General features: G+C 41.5%; 1 protein-coding gene across 1 annotated transcript in view; it reads right to left on the bottom strand.

The window, feature by feature from the left end:
• TTN (titin) overlaps positions 1-19,188 on the bottom strand; it is a 269,437-nt gene that overhangs the window by 13,258 nt on the left and 236,991 nt on the right. The window contains exons 277-303 of the mRNA XM_045559324.1: positions 18,510-18,806; positions 17,815-18,402; positions 17,418-17,720; positions 16,992-17,288; positions 15,281-15,568; positions 14,869-15,168; positions 14,312-14,614; positions 13,907-14,212; positions 12,026-13,792; positions 11,428-11,721; positions 10,434-10,721; positions 10,017-10,316; positions 7,854-9,920; positions 7,454-7,756; positions 7,051-7,356; positions 6,667-6,957; positions 6,275-6,571; positions 5,851-6,156; positions 4,657-4,962; positions 4,290-4,571; positions 3,515-4,108; positions 3,105-3,392; positions 2,723-3,022; positions 1,998-2,300; positions 1,157-1,459; positions 457-1,041; positions 24-329 (exon numbers count right to left, since the gene is read on the bottom strand). Of these exons, the coding sequence (XP_045415280.1) occupies positions 24-329; positions 457-1,041; positions 1,157-1,459; positions 1,998-2,300; positions 2,723-3,022; positions 3,105-3,392; positions 3,515-4,108; positions 4,290-4,571; positions 4,657-4,962; positions 5,851-6,156; positions 6,275-6,571; positions 6,667-6,957; positions 7,051-7,356; positions 7,454-7,756; positions 7,854-9,920; positions 10,017-10,316; positions 10,434-10,721; positions 11,428-11,721; positions 12,026-13,792; positions 13,907-14,212; positions 14,312-14,614; positions 14,869-15,168; positions 15,281-15,568; positions 16,992-17,288; positions 17,418-17,720; positions 17,815-18,402; positions 18,510-18,806 (12,168 nt within the window). The remainder of the gene's footprint in view (positions 1-23; positions 330-456; positions 1,042-1,156; positions 1,460-1,997; positions 2,301-2,722; positions 3,023-3,104; positions 3,393-3,514; positions 4,109-4,289; positions 4,572-4,656; positions 4,963-5,850; positions 6,157-6,274; positions 6,572-6,666; positions 6,958-7,050; positions 7,357-7,453; positions 7,757-7,853; positions 9,921-10,016; positions 10,317-10,433; positions 10,722-11,427; positions 11,722-12,025; positions 13,793-13,906; positions 14,213-14,311; positions 14,615-14,868; positions 15,169-15,280; positions 15,569-16,991; positions 17,289-17,417; positions 17,721-17,814; positions 18,403-18,509; positions 18,807-19,188) is intronic.

The raw sequence follows: 19,188 nt of genomic DNA, 5'->3' as shown, positions 1-19,188 counted from the left end.
TAACCCCTTTAGAAACTCCTTACCAAATGGATCTTTGCAAACAACTGGTTCAGAGGCAGGACTGGTCTCACTTAGGCCAACATCATTCTGTGCGATGATGCGGAACTGATATTCCGCATCGGGAACAAGCCCGGTGACAGTGTACATTGTGGTGGTGATCTGAGTCTTGTTGTGTCTCACCCACTTGTCAGTGGATGTTTCCTTGCGTTCAATGTAGTAGCCTGTGACTCGAGAACCGCCATCGTCTTTGGGCCGGGACCAGGACAAGCTAACAGAACTCTTGGTTACATCGAGTACTTCTGGAGGGTTGCTTGGAGGTTCTGGAGGATCTATAAATATAAGTGGAAAACATCCATGTGTTAGAGTATAGTCCCAAATCTTGTAAACCGATGGTTTTCATTTAAAAACAGAAGAGGGCTGAAATAATGTTTACAGTTCTGTGGTAAGAGCACTTACTTAGTGGTGTTTTGGGTATGACTGGTTCCTCAGATTTCAAGGGTTTGCTTATGCCAAACTGGTTTTCTGCTGAAACCCGGAAGTGGTATTCCACGTTTTCTTTAAGGCCTTTGACCACCAGAGATGTACCTCGGACTCTGGAATCAATGGTATACCAGGCGGCTTTAGGCACTTCCCGTCTCTCAAGAATGTAGCCCAAGATGTCGGCACCACCATCATCAGCAGGAGGTCTCCAGCTGACCCTCACAGAGCGGGCTTGTATGTCATCGTATTCAAGTGGCCCTTCTGGAGTGTCGGGACTTCCTATCACCTTGACTTTGATGTAAACGGCCTTCTTGCCACATTTGTTTTCTAGAACCAGGTCATAAGTGCCAGAATCGTTCCTGTCTGCTTCTTTGATCACAAGCTCAGTGTGTGTTTCAGATGTTGCAATCATGGCACGCTTACTAACATCTTGGCCTTCCTTGGTCCATTTGCATATTGGGAATGGCTTTCCTTTGATTGGTATGGTAAGTCTGATGACTCCACCTTGTCTCACAAAGATACCTTCCTGGTATCTTTCATCAAGTTCATAGTCAGGATATTCTGGGAAAAAAGGCAGGGTTTCCATTTAGCATTTTGGGGGGCAGGGGTTGGGGAGAGGAGTAGGAAATAAGTCTTAAGGCAATTATAACAGAAAGTAAGTGGTCATATGTCTTACCAAGCATTTCGGTGACTTTGACTGTTCCTGGGACCTCAGCAGGCTCCCCAGGTCCACCAGCATTACAAGCTAGGACACGGAATCTGTACTCAGCGCCCTGAGGTAGGTGTGTTAGAGTGTACTCGCGAATCTTGGTTGGGGTGGTGTTACATTTGGTCCATTCATGTTGATCGACTTTTTGCATTTCAATCAAGTAGCCTGTGACTTTAGATCCTCCTTCATTTTCTGGAACACTCCAGGCCAGAGAGACTGATGTCCTTGTTGTATCAGTAACTCTTGGGTTTTGTGGCTTTCCTGGAGGAGCTGGGAGTAAGAATAAGGCAATACTTGTTAAAGGTGCTACAAAGTTGAAAATCAACTGTGCCACCTAAAAAATTCAATGAGTTGTTGAAACAGACTACTGGCATTTCATTTTATACCTAAAGCTTTTGCTTTTTCCTTTGTCTTAAATGTGCTTTCTTTGCAATCATTAGTAATATCTTACATTCATCAGCAGTTTTTTAAAGTGCTTTCAGAAATATTAACATGTTTTATTATACAATTTTAACTGTGATAGAGGGTATATATTATGAATCCCATTTTAAAGGCAAGAAAATAGACTAGAGGCAAAAAAATAAAAGATTATTTGCCAGAAGTTGCTAGAGGTTGGGGTGGGAAGGGGATTGATTACGAAGGGACACGAGAACTTTTTGGGGTGATAAAAATATTCTATATTGATTGTGGTGGTAATTACAAAACAGGACATCTTTGAAAAGTCATTGAACTATCAACTTCAAAAGGGTGAATTTTACCACACATAAATTGTATCTTAAGAAACTTGACTAATACAAAATGTATTTACCAATTGGATCCATGGCAACAGTGGGTTTGGAAGGACGACTTGGTTTTCCAGTCCCTCTTGCATTAATGGCTGTGACACGGTGTTCATATTCTAAGCCTTCAATAAGGCCAGTGGAGCGGTACCGTGTCATTGTCACAGGTACTTTATTTACACGGACCCATCGATCTGCTCTCACTTCTTTGCGCTCCACAATATATCCAGTCACCTGGGAGCCACCGTCATCTTCTGGTGGATACCAAGTAAGTGTCATGCCATCACGGGAGACATCAAGTATCTGTAATGTTTCTGGGGGTCCAGGAATACCTGCAGCAAGACAGGCAAACACGACATGGCAATGTGAAAAAATTAAAATAATGACTCATATATTTGTGTGTGTCTTAGCTTTCAGTTGGTATTTTCAAAGGACACTTGTGACTATTTTTTCCAGTGCTTTCACTTTTGTACTTTTCTTGCTGTTCCTCATTTTCTTCAATTCTATAAACATCTATTAAGCATGTGTTCTGTATTTTTTTTCTCACTATAACATGGGCAGTCCTCCTTCCTCCCCTCCCTTTCTTCTTCCCATTTTTCCCTTCCTAACTCTCTTCTCTTTTAGAAACCTTAGACCATGGGCTTGATTTTGAGACCTATTTTTATTTACATTAGGGCATATTAAAAAGAAATTCCTTTTTGTTAACATTTGGAATCAGAGGTGCAGAGAATGGCAGAAGGGTCCAAAGACTTACTGATTCTGCTGCGACATTCTATGACCTCAGACTGCAAGTAAGAGCCAATCCCGAAGCGGTTTGTCGCAGCCACACGGAACACATACTCATTTCCTTCAGTGAGTCTGGTAAACTTAAATGTTGACCTAGTCACTGATTCAGAAACTGGCAGCCATCCGGGACGATGAGCATCACGTTGTTCCACCACATAGCCGCTCAGTGGAGCACCACCGTCCAATTCCGGTGGTTCCCAGGAAATGGTAATTGACGTAGCATCAATGTCATCAATCTTGATAGGTCCTGTTGGTGGACCAGGCTTGTCTGTGAGAGAAAAAGAAGTCCAGGAAATTAATTTTCACTTCAAATACAACCACCTGCTTGTATCTTTGTCACACATCCTTACCAAGAATGATAACTTTAATGGTTTCTGAGGTAGTTCCAGTAACATTCTTCAATTCAAGTGTATATTCTCCAGTGTCTCTTATAGTGGTTTCACGGATGGTTAATTTCGCTACTTTAGCCTGAGTCTCAACTGTGACACGCTCTGATTCTCTCAGTTTGGAACCAGCGAAGAACCAGGAAGCAGCAGGAGGTGGACGCCCAGCAATGGGTATCACCAGCTCTACTGGTCTGCCGGCTGGGACATGAATGGTCTTTTGAGGCATTGTAGAGAGATCAATTGTTGGCAACACTATGAGAAAGAAATCAGGCATTTATTCTTAAGCATTATTTCTAATGATAAACTGTCATGAATTCTGCATATATCCATTTTACTTTACTGTTATTGTTATTTTTTGGCTACTTGGTACCTACCTCTGAGGTCTTGTACAGTCACAGCAGTGACAATCTCTCTTGGTTCTGACACACCTTTCTCATTTTGTGCTCTCACTCTAAATAAGTACTGTTCACCTTCATTTAAGGAAACAACAGTGTGCTCTAGGACTGTGGGTTTTAAGGTGACGACCTTCATCCATCTCTCCGTGCCAGCTTTGCAGGCCTCAAGAACATACCCAGTGAGTCGGCTGCCACCATCGTAGAGTGGTTTTTCCCAGGCAAGGGAAACAGTGGATTTGGTGACATCGACCACTTCTAGCTTTGTAGGCACCAACGGTACTTCTGAGACCAGAACTGCATCAGATGTCTCACAAGGTTCTCCAATGCCGTAAATATTTTCTGGCAGCACTCTGAAATAGTACATGGTTCCTTCTACCAGTCCAGAGATGCGGTAAAGTGTCTTGCTGCATTTGGTAGTTACTGTTTTGAATGCTCTCATAGCCGCTTCACGCTTCTCAACGATGTAATTATTGACTGGAGCTCCACCATCAATCGTGGGAATTTCCCAAGTTATAGTCACAGAATCTCGTGATACTTCCTTAACTCTCACTGAAGGACAGGGACCAGGAGTATCTGAAAAATAGAATGAAAGAGCCACACTTCCTATTTACCCAACTGGTTGATAGATTTTTTTGAGGGGGGCGGGGATATAATCAACGTAGTTCCTCTCTAGAGAGGTGATCAATCACAGGTTCAGGTGTATCATATTAGAGAATCTACTCATAGCAGAGTCAATTTTAAGAAAAATGCTTACCATATACTTTAACAAGGACTGTTGCTGATTTTTTGCCAGATTGATTTTCGGCTTCGATTGTGTATTTTCCAGCATCATACCGATTAACTTTGTCCACAATAAGTAACGAGTAGCTCTCAGTGGTGTCAATAATTGCCCGGTTTGCAAGGTCAATACCCTGCTTGCTCCACGTGATGACAGGAGGTGGCCTTCCAGACACAGACACCATCAGGCGCAAGGAGGCCCCAGCCCTGATGGTCACAGTCCTCTTTAGATCGTCTGCAAGCTCAAGGTCTGGAATTTCTGGAAAGTAAATGTCAAAATTTAATTAATTCATGGACAGGTATGAGGAGAAAATAATTTGCCTAAAAGCTTATAGTATAAATACCTATTCTTTCCACGGGCTCGATTTTGGCAGTTGATTCACTGTATTCACTCATGCCCTTCACGTTCACAGCAGCAACTCTGAAGGAATATTTCTGGCCCATTTTCAGGTCTGGTACAGTGAATTCAGTATTTCTTAGTGTGGCGTTGGTGTGCACTCGGTACCACTGATCAGTGTTCTCCTCTTGCATTTCCAGAACATATCCTATGATGTCAGTACCACCGTCGTATGTGGGCTTGGTCCATGCCAGACTGATGCTGTACTTGGTGGTATCCACAACTCTTGGAGCAGAAGGTGGCCCAGGGGTGTCTGTGGAATTTAAAAAGTGGGATACAGACATTATGCAAATAAGGAAGCTTTGAGATTTGTGTTTTTGGTTTTCAAGACTCATAAAAGCATCATTGCTTTGTCCACACTCACCAAGATAATCTTTGTAACTGGGCTTTTCTGATATTACAGGGAAGCACTGTATGCTACACTATCATTATTATTATGTTAAGGATTAAATTGCTTTGGAAGGTAGATGTTTCTTTCCTACCACTTTGGCTAGCTTTGCTGTGTTCTTCTCTGTTAGCTAAGCTCATCACTTAAAGTCCCTATTCTCAGGACTTTTCTTTAGTTGCTCGTCTTTCACTGGGTTAATATCATTTGCCACCTCTACATTTCTAATGAATATAGGAATCAGTTTCCTCAACTTCCCCTATTCAGTCGCAATGACTTATTGCTTTTAGTTCTTGGGCTCTGACTCTATTATAAAAGGATTTGTCACTTATTTTTGAAGCTCTTGTGATGACTATTTTGTTAGAAACTTATGAAAATACTAGAAACTTTATGCTCCAGCTAAGCCTCTTCTTAAAAGGGATTTTGCCTTTTTTCTTTTCAGTAGTTATTATCAGTATAATGCATTTTCTTTATTCTTAAGAAGACTTATAAAATATATACCTTTCATATTGGTAGTAGATTATTTTTTTCATTAATTGGAAAATACTGCAACAATTTTTAGCAATGCTAATTGCTAATTTATCAACAGTTGTAGTAGTTAAAATGTTCTCTGACTTAGGCTATATTTAAGATCATACTACTAAACATACGAGACCATTCATGAATTCCACAAATTATTAGAAATGGCATATTGGAAAATTATTTGTCATATCGTTTTGATGGGCATCAGATTTATGAATAATTCTTGGAACTCACATGAGGGTTCTCTGCATGCAATGAAGTTGGAAGCTTCGCTGGGCTCACTGTTACCAGCAGCATTCACTGCAGTCACCCGGAACTGGTAATCACAACCTTCCATCAGGCTGGTCACCTTTAGCCTGGTATCATACACCACATAGTCTTTGTTGACACGTGTCCAGCGCAGGCTCTTCTTCTCACGTTTGTCTACGAGGTAGTTGCTGATTTCATTGCCACCATCAGATTCAGGTTTTGTCCACTGAATAATGATGTGCTCTTTGCCAGCACTGACTTCTTCAGGTATGCCAGGTTGCGATGGAATAGCTGTTGATAGTTTTATGAAAATAAGGATGATCAGAATTTCACAGAATCACTGTTGACATGACAGCCCCAATCCCATGACATTTCAAGCACCAAATTGTTTAAAAGTGTTAATACTCACTGAATGAGTTTCTGGCTACAATTGGCTCTGTTTCAACAGGCACACCGGGGCCATATTTGTTTACTGCCCTCACTCGGAATATGTATTCATTGTTCTTGATGAGTCTGGTAACTACATAGGATAGGGTTGGGCATTCGCCTTCAACAATCACCCAGTTGAGCCTGCTAGTCTCGCGTCTTTCCACAATGTAGTGAGTTATTTCTGCTCCTCCGTCTTCCTGAGGAAGGCTCCAGGCTAAAGTGCACTTCTCTTCTGTGACTCTGCTGACAGTGAGCTTTCCACATGGGCCAGGGGAATCTGAAACAGGTGTAACGACAAGCCATGATGAAGACCATTCTTTCTGCCCACACTTGAAAATGCTATAGAAATGCGAGGACATATGACATGCTTACCAAGCACTTTGACCAGGACAGACACAGCCTTGGTCCCACTGGCATTCTTCACTGTTAAAGTGTATTTTCCACTGTCACTTCTGTCACAGAACTTGATCACAGCAGTTGCTCGTTTGCCAGTATACTGCAAAGAGACTTTTTCACACATATCTAGTTCCTTGTCTCCTTTGGTCCAGATAATTTTGGGTTCAGGTTTGCCACCAACTGCGGCATCCAGAACAAGATCAGAACCTGCTCTGATGGTAACCAGATCACCCTGTAATCGGGCATCCAGTTCGGCTTTGGGTGGAGCTGTCAATAGGGAAAATAAATGTGAATGAATATCTGACAGTTTATTTTCACATAAACTGTGATAATTTAAAAAGAACATTGACTATTTCCTACCGTATTCATCTCGGCAGGTGACAGGGCCTGTAGATTCAGACCCTTTGCTAATTACACCTGCTGCATTCTTGGCTAACACGCGGAACTCGTATGTGTCTCCTTCACTGAGAGCAGTCACGGTGAAGAAATTGTCAGATACGATGGTATAGTTGCACTTCAGCCAGCGACCATCTCCTACCTCACTGACTGGCTTACGCTCTATGATGTAGCCCACCACCTTGCTGCCTCCGTCATACACTGGGGCAGACCAAATCAGTGATACTGTTGATCTCGTGACATCTGTCACCTCTGGTCTGCCTGGTGGATCTAAAAGGGATGCAAAATTAAGGTTAAAAAATACAACTCTGAGTTCTACTAGTACCAGTGATAATAAGCAAAGGTACCCTTAAATTTTTATACATACCAACTGGATTTTGAGCCATTATAGGTCTTGAAGCTTCACTGGCCTTGCTAACACCTGCAGCATTGAGTGCATAAGTTCTGAACTGGTATTCCAGCCCTTCTACTAAACCGCTCACTTTGTAGTTGCACTCTAAGCATGGCACTTTGTTTTCTTTCACCCAAAGAATGGTGTTACGTTCTTTCTTCTCAACCCAGTAGCCAATGACTTTACTGCCACCATCATGGTAGGGCTCTTCCCAACGAATAGACATGGCATTGGCAGACACGTGGTATACCTCAGGTCTGGTAGGAGCACTTGGTGGAACTGAATATAAAAAAAGGTATCAAATATGAATATAGTTTTATAAAATTCAGGGGAAATAATAATAGAGAGACGATAATATTATTTTCATTTTTCTTACCAAATGGATGTTCAGCAGTTATTGGTGCTGATTCAAGAGGCTTGCTGACACCAAATCTGTTCTCTGAACTGACACGGAAGGAATATTCCATGTATTTTGTGAGATGAGTGACCTTAATCTGAGTGCGCTTGACACTGGAATTGACAAGCTGCCAAGCTGTTGTACCCGATTCACGCTTTTCAACTATGTAATTAGTAATGTCAGTGCCTCCGTCATCTTTAGGTTCAGCCCACGACAGGACACAGGATTCAGCCGAGACAGATGAGACCTCGATGGGGCCAGTTACCGGACCTGGCCTTCCAATGACCACAACCGTGATGGTAAATGTTTTAACGCCAGCTGTATTTTCTAGGGTCAGGAAGTATCTGCCAGAGTCACCTCTCATGCTGTCCTTTACAGACAGGGTGGTTCTGTCTTTTGTTGTTGTGATACTCACTCGATCTGTTTCCTTAAGTCTCATTTCTTCTAGTTTCCATGTTACCCTGGGGGCAGGACGACCACTGATTGGTACGTCAATGGTAAATGTGCTTCCTGCTTTGCAAGTTATGAGCTGATTGGTAATTCCAGTGAGGTCAGCAGTGGGCTCAATTTGAGGCTCCTTAATGATGACAGAAGAGAAGGCTTCCCGGGGTTCACTATAGCCAGCGTCATTCTTGGCCTTTACACGGAATTCATACTCAGTGTTCTCAACAAGGCGCTCCACGGTGAAAGTCATCTGTTTGGTGTGACCAGCTTCAACCCAGAAGTTAGATCCCTTTTGTCTCATTTCGAGCAGGTAGCCAGTGATCCGGCTGCCTCCATCGTGGTCAGGTTTAAGCCAAGCTAAGATTGCAGAGGATTTGCTAGTGTCAATGACATCCAGTCTCTTAGGTGGAGCAGGCTGTTCTGTGGCTACAACTGGTTCTGGCATTTCATAGGGTTCACCGACACCATACTCATTTTCTGCAGAAACACGGAAGTAGTATGGGACGCCTTCTGCCAGGTCATTGACCTTGAGGATCTGACGAGTGCATTTTTCACTGACAACCTGCCAACTACGGCGGCTTGCTTCACGTTTCTCCACCACATAGTGGTGGATTCGGGCACCACCATCAAGGAGAGGGGCATCCCACATCAATGTAAGGGATCCCCGGGTCACATCCTTGAAGGTAATTGGGCCAGGTGGTCCCGGAGTGTCTAGCACCTTTACGGTGAATGTGATTGACTTACTACCACTGTTGTTTTCCACGGTTAGGGTATATTTCCCTGCATCATTTCTGTTGCAGTTTTCCACGGTGAGGGTGCTGAAGGAGTCTGTTGTATGGATATCAGCCCGAATACTAAGGTTAGAGTCCGGTTTGCTCCACACAGCCGTTGGAGTAGGTCTACCTTGGTAGGCAATGAAGAGACGAATACTGGCCCCAGCTCTAACAATGTGAGTCTGCTTGAAATTCGCGTCGATGTCTAACTCAGGAGCTGTTAATCGGTCAATTGCTTTAATTGTGCCGGTCACTTCACAGCTGTCTCCTTTTCCAGCACCGTTGACAGCACTCACTCGGAATTTGTATTCTTCCCCTGCTTGTAGGTCAGTGACCGTGTATCTTGTTTTCACACATGCCTCTGCATTCACCTTGTGCCAGTCTCCTAAGTCAGCTTTGCACATTTCAATTATATACCCGATTATTTCCATGCCGCCATCAAACACTGGCCTCGACCATTCTAAGCTCACAGTTGTCTTTGATGTGTCTGTCACTTTGACCACTGCGGGAGGACCTGGTGGGCTGACAGGCTCTCTGCATTTAATTAGTCTCGAGATGCCACTTGCGGGTCCTACTCCTGCAGCATTTTCAGCCATGACATGGAATTCGTACTCATTGCCTTCTGTCAGACCAGTGACTTTGTATCTCGTCTCGCAGATTGGTCGTTTGCTGATCACCTTTACCCATCGTGTGCTTTTCTTTTCTCTTCTTTCAAGGATATAATGCTCAATTTCATTGCCACCATCTGATTCTGGCCTTGTCCATGTCAGGGTAATGCTATTGCCTGTGACATTGCTAGGTTCTGGAGTGCCAGGGGCATCAGGAACAGCTGTAAAATGAAAACAAAAACAAAACCCAAAACCAATTAGACACATTTGCTTGGAAAGTTATGCCATAGTATCACTTAGTAAAAATGCCAACTTACTGTATTGTATTTGAGCAATCACTGGGTCCGACTCAAGTGGCCTGCCAACACCGAATTTGTTAACTGCAGAAACACGGAACTGGTATTCATTGCCGCTTATTAGTTTCATGGCAGTGTAACTGTGGGCTTCACATTTATCCTCAATTAGTGCCCAAGCAAGTCTGCTGGTTTCCCGTTTTTCAATCATGTAGTGGGTTATAGGAGCACAGCCGTCATTGAGTGGAGCATCCCACCACAGAGTCATCTTCTCGCCAGTAATATTGGTGAATCTTATCGGCCCAACTACTTTTCCTGGTGTATCTGTAAGAAAAAGGTTCCAGAGTTAGTTTCTTTTCCCTTGTCCATTAAAATGTAATTAGGCAGGTCTCTAATCCAAGTCTCATAAATTATAACATTAAGAAGCTATTTCAAAAGTACCTTGTACTTTCACTTTAATTTCTGCTTTTGTGGAACCAGATACATTTTTGGCTTCCACTGTATATATGCCACTGTGGTCCCGAGTAGCATCTCTAACAAAGAGGCTGGTGGATCCAAGGACATCGGTTATTTCCATATTCATTTTCTTTTCAATTTCTACTCCATCTCTGAGCCAAGTTACTCGAGGTACTGGTCGTCCTTGTACCAAAGCTTTAATTCTAAGGCTCTCTCCGGACTTAATAATGACACCATCGAAGTACTCAGGGCCAAACTCTACTGTTGGTGGAACTATAAAAGAAATAGAATGACTATTTATTAGTCTGTTTTAATAAACACATACATAAAAATATTTTTCGTTAGTGCTATATCATAAAGCCTGGAAGGGTAATGACTTCTATGCTACCAAAGGCTATTTTGAAAGTAGGATTAGTAATTGAGAATTTAGACTACAGTTAAACATTTGTCTGTTATTAGACTATTTCCTTTGTTATGTCTGACATGTTATTTATTATGCATTGCTCTTTGTAAAAAGATAAAGGAAACATTTACGGATCATTTACTTCCTAATACTGCTGTGTATTCAAACAAGGTCCTGTAAGAGGCCATCAGCTGCACCCAAGCAAGGTGATGATTATGTTGTTGAATGTATTTGTATTTTAATAACTTCAGTGAAGATGGCCTTTTTCTCTTGAGGGCCTTTTTATTTATTTATTATAAGTGGCTAAAATTACAAAGCTAAAATCTCCTTTGTAACTTGCTGCTTTTTATATGGGAATACAGTGAAATAATAGACATGGTAAAAAGAATTGATGCCAATTACTTTTTTTCTTCTATTCATTGGAAAGGTAGAAAGACCAAATTCATCTACATAGCAACCTTGCATAATCTGTATGAAATGATATTTCTGTTCCCATTTTACAGACCAGGAGTCAAAAGTATTTTCTAAAAATGTGAATGCTCTTAGTCACATTGGAAACCAATTGTAAATGCTTACCATTTTCATCTCTTGTCATAATAACGCCAGAAGACTGTGAGGGTGGGCTTATAGTTCCAACAGCATTTCTTGCAATTATTCTGAACTCATACCTATCCCCAGGACTAAGTCCTGTGACTGTATACTGACATTCACTGACATCAGTGAAGTTGCATCTAGTCCAGCGATCACTCCCTTGCCGTTTCTCAATGCTGTAGGCCACGATCTTACTGCCTCCATCACGCAACGGTGGGTTCCATTTAAGTGTGATGGTTTCCCGGGTGACATCGATGTAGTCAGGAGTGCCAGGTGGGTCTAAAAAATTATAAGGCAGTTAAATGCATCATTAAGTATGTAACCAGGTCTTGATCATCAATGGAAGAAAAATAGAATGAATAAAATCCCCCAAACTCATTTTCATCATTAGTTTCAATTTTGTTTTATAGTCTTTAAAAAGAACTTTAAATTATTTTATTAGACTGATTTAAAGTCATCCCCCTTGCTCTACATTATCAGTTCTTGAGTGACAAGAAGATACGGAAGAAAAGCAGTATTTGATTCATTTGTTACTAATACCTTCAACTGCTGAATTAAGTGTGTTTGAATTATAATCACTTACCTACTGGGGAAACAGCTAAGGTAAATTTGCTTGGGTCGCTAGGTTTGCTCAGGCCAGCAGAATTTTCAGCATACACGCGGAATTGGTAATCCAGACCTTCCATTAGTCCGGTAGCTCTATATTCTCTTCCAGAGATTGGTGACAGATTAACTTTTTGCCAGAGGATGCTATTTCTTTCTTTCTTTTCAACATGGAATCCAGTAACTTCTGAACCACCGTCATAAACTGGAGCATCCCAAGTTAGTGACATGCCATCAGAAGTCACATTGTATACAACCGGCTTTCCTGGGGGGCCAGGAATCCTGAACTGGTGTTTTGCCACAATAATGTTTGAGACGAGTGGTTGGCTGACTCCGTATCTGTTTTCTGCCCTAACTCTAAACTGGTACTCAGAGTCTTTGACTAGATTAGGAACTTTGAAAGTTGTCCTGGCAACACTTGAACAGACCATCTTCCAATTAGTTTGTGAGGCTTCCCGCTTCTCAATGCTGTAACAAGTAATTTCTCCTCCTCCATCATCTTCAGGTGCATCCCATGACATGATGGCACTGTCAGCCTTGATTTCCTCAAATCGAATGGGTCCTTTGGGCTTTGATGGTGGGCCGAGGGTGATGATTGTAATGGGGAATGAATTTCTGCACACCGCGTTGTCAAGAATTATGGTGTATTTCCCTCCATGCTCCTTCTTGACATTCTTAATACTCAAAGTAATTTTGTTTTCGGTTTTGCTGAAACGAACGTATTCGCTTTCTTTCAGTGGCAAGCCATCTTTCAGCCAACTGATAGATGGTTTGGGTTTTCCTTTATAAGGTAATTCAAGGTGCACATTGTGCCCAATTCTCACGCTTACTTGTGCCCCAGGGATTTCTGACAGGTCAACTTCAGGTGTAATGACAAGTTCTTTCACTGTAATTGGCCCAATGGTAACAGCATCGCTCAGTCCTTTCTCATTTTTGGCAAACACTCTGAATTCCAGGACTGACTGTTCCTTCAGTTGCCCAACCTCAATCTCACAAGCCTTGCTGATTCCAGCATGTGACCACGTTTGTTCACCTTTACCTTTCCTTTCCACAATATAATCTGTGATGACGCTACCACCGTCAAAGTCAGGTTTGGTCCAGCTGAGGGTAACAGATGTCTTTGTTGAATCTTTCATTGAGAGATCACGCACTGGAGCTGGAACTTCAGCAGCCTTCACCGGCTCCGTAGTATCACAGGGTTCGCCGATTCCAATTTCATTTTCTGCAAGAACTCGGAAGAAGTATGGCGTTTTCTCTGACAAGTCTGTTAGCTTAAAGGATGTGCTGGAACATTTGTGGGACGCGACAGACCATGTTCTTTTTGTAGCATCTCTCTTTTCAACAACATAATTAATTATGGGAGATCCTCCATCAATAAGAGGAGGCTCCCAGAGCAAAGTGACGGTGCCTCGAGAAACATGTTTAACCTGTAGTTTCTGGCAGGCGGCTGGTGTATCAAGCACTTTAACATTCACAGTTGAAGACTTTGGTTGGCCAACTCCATTTTCTATTGTGAGAATATATTTTCCTGTGTCATTGCGAGTAACTTGAGGAATAGTGAGTAATGAAGATGAATCAGTGTTTTGAATGTTGTATCTGGCATCACTGCCAAGATTCTTCTCATCTTTTCTCCATGTGACAGTAGGTGGAGGTCTGCCTTTAAAGGGAATCAACACTTGTACATCTTCACCAGCTTTAGCTATCACAGAGGTTCTGAGGGCCACATCGAGGTCGATCTCTGGTTCCTCTGTAGACACAGAATGGACATATACAATGAAATTTTAAAAGCAAGACAATGAGGGATTTTTCTGAAGTACTTTAATAAAAAAATAAAAACATAAACACACCGGTAGGTACATACCAAGTATATCTTTAGCTTGTGCAGGTTCGGTCATTTCTATAGGTTCTCCCTGTCCAGCGCAGTTTACAGCAGATACCCGGAAGTAGTAATTGACTGCAGGTATCAGGTTAGATACCACATATTCTGTAGTTCTAACCTCTCCTTTGGCAGAGACAGTAGACCATTCCTCTTCTTCTCCTTGTCTCATCTCGACAACATAGCCAGTAACAGCACTGCCCCCATCATAGACAGGTTTACTCCAGCCAAGAGTGATGGATGACTTAGTTGAATCTGCGATTCTTATCTTAGCAGGTGGACCTGGAGGATCTGGAAGGGCCATTCACAGTACAGTAATTACACAATCACGTACAATTTAGTCACACAAAAGAAGATACAGGTGAAGATGCTGCATGTATGAGCACTTACCAATAGGATCAGCTGCTCTGTAGAAGTCTGAGGGTTCAGAGAATGGACCCTGTCCAGCAGCGTTTACAGCACAAACTCGGTATTGATAGTCACTGTTTTCTGTGAGTCCTGTCACTTTCTGTCTGGTATCACGAATAGTCTCCTTTAGTACTTTAAACCATCCCAGACTCTTCTTATCTCGTTTTTCGAGGAAGTAGCCACTGACTTCACTACCACCATCTGCAACTGGCCTGCTCCAGACAACGGTCATTGAATTCTTGGTAATCTTTGTCACTTCTGGTATGCTTGGTGGCCCAGGTGTAACTATTTAGAAAAAGAAAGGAAAATGAGTTATAAGGATCAACATTACAGATAAATTCTATCTTTCTATATTCAAATCCTATCCAAGAATATTACTTTCATTTATTATATTTTACACCTTGTGAAAAGGATGGTAAGGAGACAAGATGTGATGTGAAAGAAAATTCTTTAAAACATATTCACTGGTTAGCAGAATACTTTATATTTATTTTTAAATGTTTTATGTGTTTTAGTTTTTTAATGAAGCCATGTCTCACCAAATGCATTCTTGGCTACAACTGAATCAGATTCCAGTGGCTCCCCAATTCCATATTTGTTCACAGCCCGGACCCGGAAGATGTATTCATTTCCTTTGATAATTTTGGTAGTAGTAATGATGCACTCTTCCAAATTTTCAGCCACCATAGACCACACGACACGGCTTGTCTCACGCTTTTCCACAATATAGTGAGTGATTTTTGCGCCACCATCATCGGCTGGAGGGCGCCAGAGAAGGGTGATCTTTTCAGCAGTGACAGTCTTAAATTCAATGGGTCCACCTGGAGGTCCTGGTTTGTCTGCCAATGAAAGAACAAAACAATATCTTAGTACTTTTTACAAGTCTACTAAGTTAAAATTACTTCGCTGCAGGCAAACGAAATATGACATCGGTCTGTATTCAGCACCTACCAAGGATCTGCACTCTGATGGTTGCCGAGGCTGAGCCCATGGCATTCCTTAGTTTCAGTTCGTAGCTTCCACTGTTAAGGCGATTGGCATCTTTGATGAGTACAGATGCCAGGTCAGTGGTGTTTTCCACACACACCAGTGCGTTGGTTTGTAATTCTTTATCATCCTTATACCATTCAATTGTAGGGTCAGGTTTGCCAGAAATGCCAGCTCTGAGCTTCACAGAGGTACCTGCTCTATATTTGACAACTTCTGTATATTCTAGGGGTAAATCAATTACAGGTCCACCTGCAAGAGAAACAGATGAGAAATATTTAAAATATCATAAGGATGAAAAAAATAGTTGCAACAACCTCAAAATAAGGTCATTGGTTCTTATTAAATTTTATATATACATATAATAGTTCTAATCCTATTCACAGTATACACACATGGTAGTTCTAATCCTATTCACCTGTTATTTTAAAAATTTAAATTTTACAGGCCACTCTTCTCTCTCAGATAGGGAAGAAAGATTGTGAACAAGCTGTTGCCCCATGACACTACGTTACTTGCACAGGGATTTAAGTGCCTTTTAAATGTATTTAAAGTCTATTAGGTATTTTATTCCAGTGACGAAATGAGATATGGTAGTGAGAGTATCACTGAAGAAGCTGTGTTGTACATTTTCTTCTCTTCTAGTTTCTCTTTCCTCTTCCTCTAACCACTTCCTATTCTTTTTCCTTTCCCTTCTGAGTTCACTGATATCCAAGTGTGGCCAGTTCACATCAGACCCCTGAAGTCTGAATTCTCTACTCACAGAGCTACATACTGGGACATTTTCTGTGAAACTGCTCAGAACTACGGAGAAACAGAACTCAATCGGACTCGCTTCGCAGTCTCACCAGGACTGATGCAGTGTCCGCAAAGCCTGGTTCATAAAGAGCAGCCCTGGGATTCTTAGCATGAGGATGGGAGTGGACACTTCTGTCCCAGACACTAGAGGGCTCAGTGTCCTCCTTGAAAATGGAGAACTTTTAGAAAAAGTGTCACAGGGTACCTGACTCTCATAACATTTTAATTTTCAAACCATTGTTGAGTTGAAGGTACCACTTATTTTCCGGAATGGTCAAGTATATGTATTTTGGACTAACAGTGATATGGAGAGGGCTCTGAAGTTTGTTTTAATCCTCACTCTGTCCCTCACTCTATTGCTGATGAGCTGGTTGACCTTGGGGAAGTTATATAAGCACTCTCAATCTCTTCTGTAAAATGGGCTAATATTAGGGCTGTTAGAACTAAGGGAGAGAATTCATGAAAAGTACTCAGTAAATGGTAGCTGCTGTGAATACTGTCATCATCAGAGTGTCTGTTTAGTCTGCCACTTATTTAAGAGCAATATTCTCTGGGAACTCAACTATGGTTTTAATTATTGATTCTGATAGTTTAAAATAGAATGAAAGCACCAACTCATACAATCAGAGACTCATAAAATGTTGAAGTTGGAAAGGCCCTTAGGTGTCCTGTAGTCCAACTCTCTCATTTTACAGTTAAGTCAAGGGGCCTGGAAAGGTTAAGGAATTTTCCTAAGAATACCAGATAGTTCATAATTTCTTCCAAAAACATAATTAAGGTACATAGTAATAGTTATCCTACAGATTAGAACCAGAAAACGTAAGGAAAAAGATTAACTTAAATAGCCATTGGGATTCAGAGTGTTAAAAATGCTTACCATAAGAATCAATGCACGTGACGGGGCCTACAATCTCAGATGGGTTGCTAATGGAACCAACAGCATTCCTAGCAAAGACACGGAATTCATACTGGGAATTCTGAGTCAATCCAGAGACAGTGAATTGAGTTTCGATAATGTTGGTGAAGCTGGCCTTGGTCCATCTGCCGTCTGGAAGGTCACGTCTCTCAACGATATAGCCTGTAATCTTGCTTCCTCCATCGAAAGCTGGTTGTTGCCACGAAAGGGTGACAAAGTTCTTTGAAATATCAGTGACACGAACATTTCTTGGGGGTTCTGTGGTAATAAAAGAAAGCAGATTAGCGACACTATGCCAATATTATTTTGCTTTGTAGATTTGATTTGCTTTGCAGATAAGATTTGCATTTTTAAGTTGACAGAACTGTCCTCATGACAAATACATACCACAGGAATCAATGGCCAAGACTGGTTCGGAAGGATGGCTGGGTTTTCCAACACCAGCAGCATTTTCTGCATATACCCTGAATTCGTAAATAAGCCCAGCACTGATTGTTGTGACTTTGAAGTGAGTTGTGCGGATGACCATTTTGTTGGCTTTTTGCCATAAAATACTGTTTCTGTCCTTCATTTCCAGGTGATAGCCTATGACTGGACTGCCTCCATTGGACACTGGTTCATGCCAGCCCACAGTGATGCTTTCTCGAGTAACATTAGTGACCCATGGTGTAGATGGTGGTCCAGGTGTTGCTACAAAAGAGAGAAATCCCCTAGATTAATACAGACACCTAAAACATTTATGGCACATGAAAACCTGTGATCTTTGGAAAGTTTGACAACTTACTGTATGGTAGTTTGACAGTAACACAAGCTGAATCTATGTGATCACTTATGCCAAAGCGGTTTTCTGCCTTGATGCGGAATTGGTATTCTTCTCCTGTGGTCAGTTTCATGACTTTTATCATGGTTCTTGCAACTGTGGCAGACACTTCAGTCCATGATGCTGTACTTGTTTCTCTCTTGAGTACAATGTAATTGGTAACTTGATTTCCACCATCATATTTAGGTGGCTCCCATTTGAGAATCACACTTTCTTCAGTTACATCACTAATAACAACAGGGCCAGTTGGGGGACCAGGCCTGTCTAGCACGATGATGTTAATGAAAGCTTTGGTTGTTCCACTGGAGTTGGCAGCAGTGATCTCATATCTTCCAGCATCAGCAGCAACACTTTCCTTGAGATTGATGGTCAGGTTCTCAGCAGTAATTTCAGTATTAAATCTCATGGTTGCCTTCAGGGGAACACCATCTCTTGATAAGGTCACTTTGGGCAGTGGTTTTCCAGAAATTGGAATGTCAACTTTGAGGTTTGAACCAGCTCTAACATACACAGTGTGACTTGGGAAATTCTTCATATCAATTTCAGGTGGTTCTGAAAAATAAGAGTATAGAAAGTGAAAGTGAAAAAGAGTTTCTAAAAATCAACTTAAATCAATGCAAATAATTTAAAATTTTGCTTCTACATAACATTAGAAATACCTAAGTGCTCCTTAACAAGAACAGGAAGCAGAAGCTCTCTTGGATCACTTAGGCCAGCTTGATTTTCAGCAAACACCCGGAAAAAGTATTCAGAATTCTCCCTTAGACCAGAAACAACATGATGGGTTGACTTTACCACTGCACATTTAACCCAGTTTTTCTGTCCTTTTTCTAGTGCTTCAACAACATAGTGTACAATTCTGCTTCCACCATCGTGCTCTGGCTTCAGCCAGGTCAGGGAAACACTATCTTTGGATGTACTTGTTACTCCAAGTTTTTCAGGTGGGCTTGGTTTTTCTAAGGAAATAAAGCATCAAAAGAAAGGGAAGAATTATTACAACAACATTTTTTTCCTGTGCATTTTTGCTGCATTGTCAATAGAAAACTTTTAAATGAAGGCCATATTTTTACTTGATTTGAGTCTTCTTTCCTTTTTATATAACCAGTTTGGCTTCTGAGACAACCAGAGCTCCCCCAAGCCATGTCCTTACATGTTATAGCATTCAAATTCAAATTCAGTGCCAGATAACTATATTAAATGATAAAATTTACCCCAAATTCATCATGGGTATAAAAAGGAGGAACAAGATGAACAATCTTATAAGAAACTTATCAGTTTCTGCACACATACATGCCCCATATATACACACATGTATATGCAGTTAGATTCAATGATACT

Source organism: Lemur catta, chromosome 8, assembly GCF_020740605.2.
Source record: "Lemur catta isolate mLemCat1 chromosome 8, mLemCat1.pri, whole genome shotgun sequence".
Classification (NCBI taxonomy): Eukaryota; Metazoa; Chordata; class Mammalia; order Primates; family Lemuridae; genus Lemur; species Lemur catta.
This window is presented reverse-complemented; position numbering and strand designations above follow the sequence as displayed.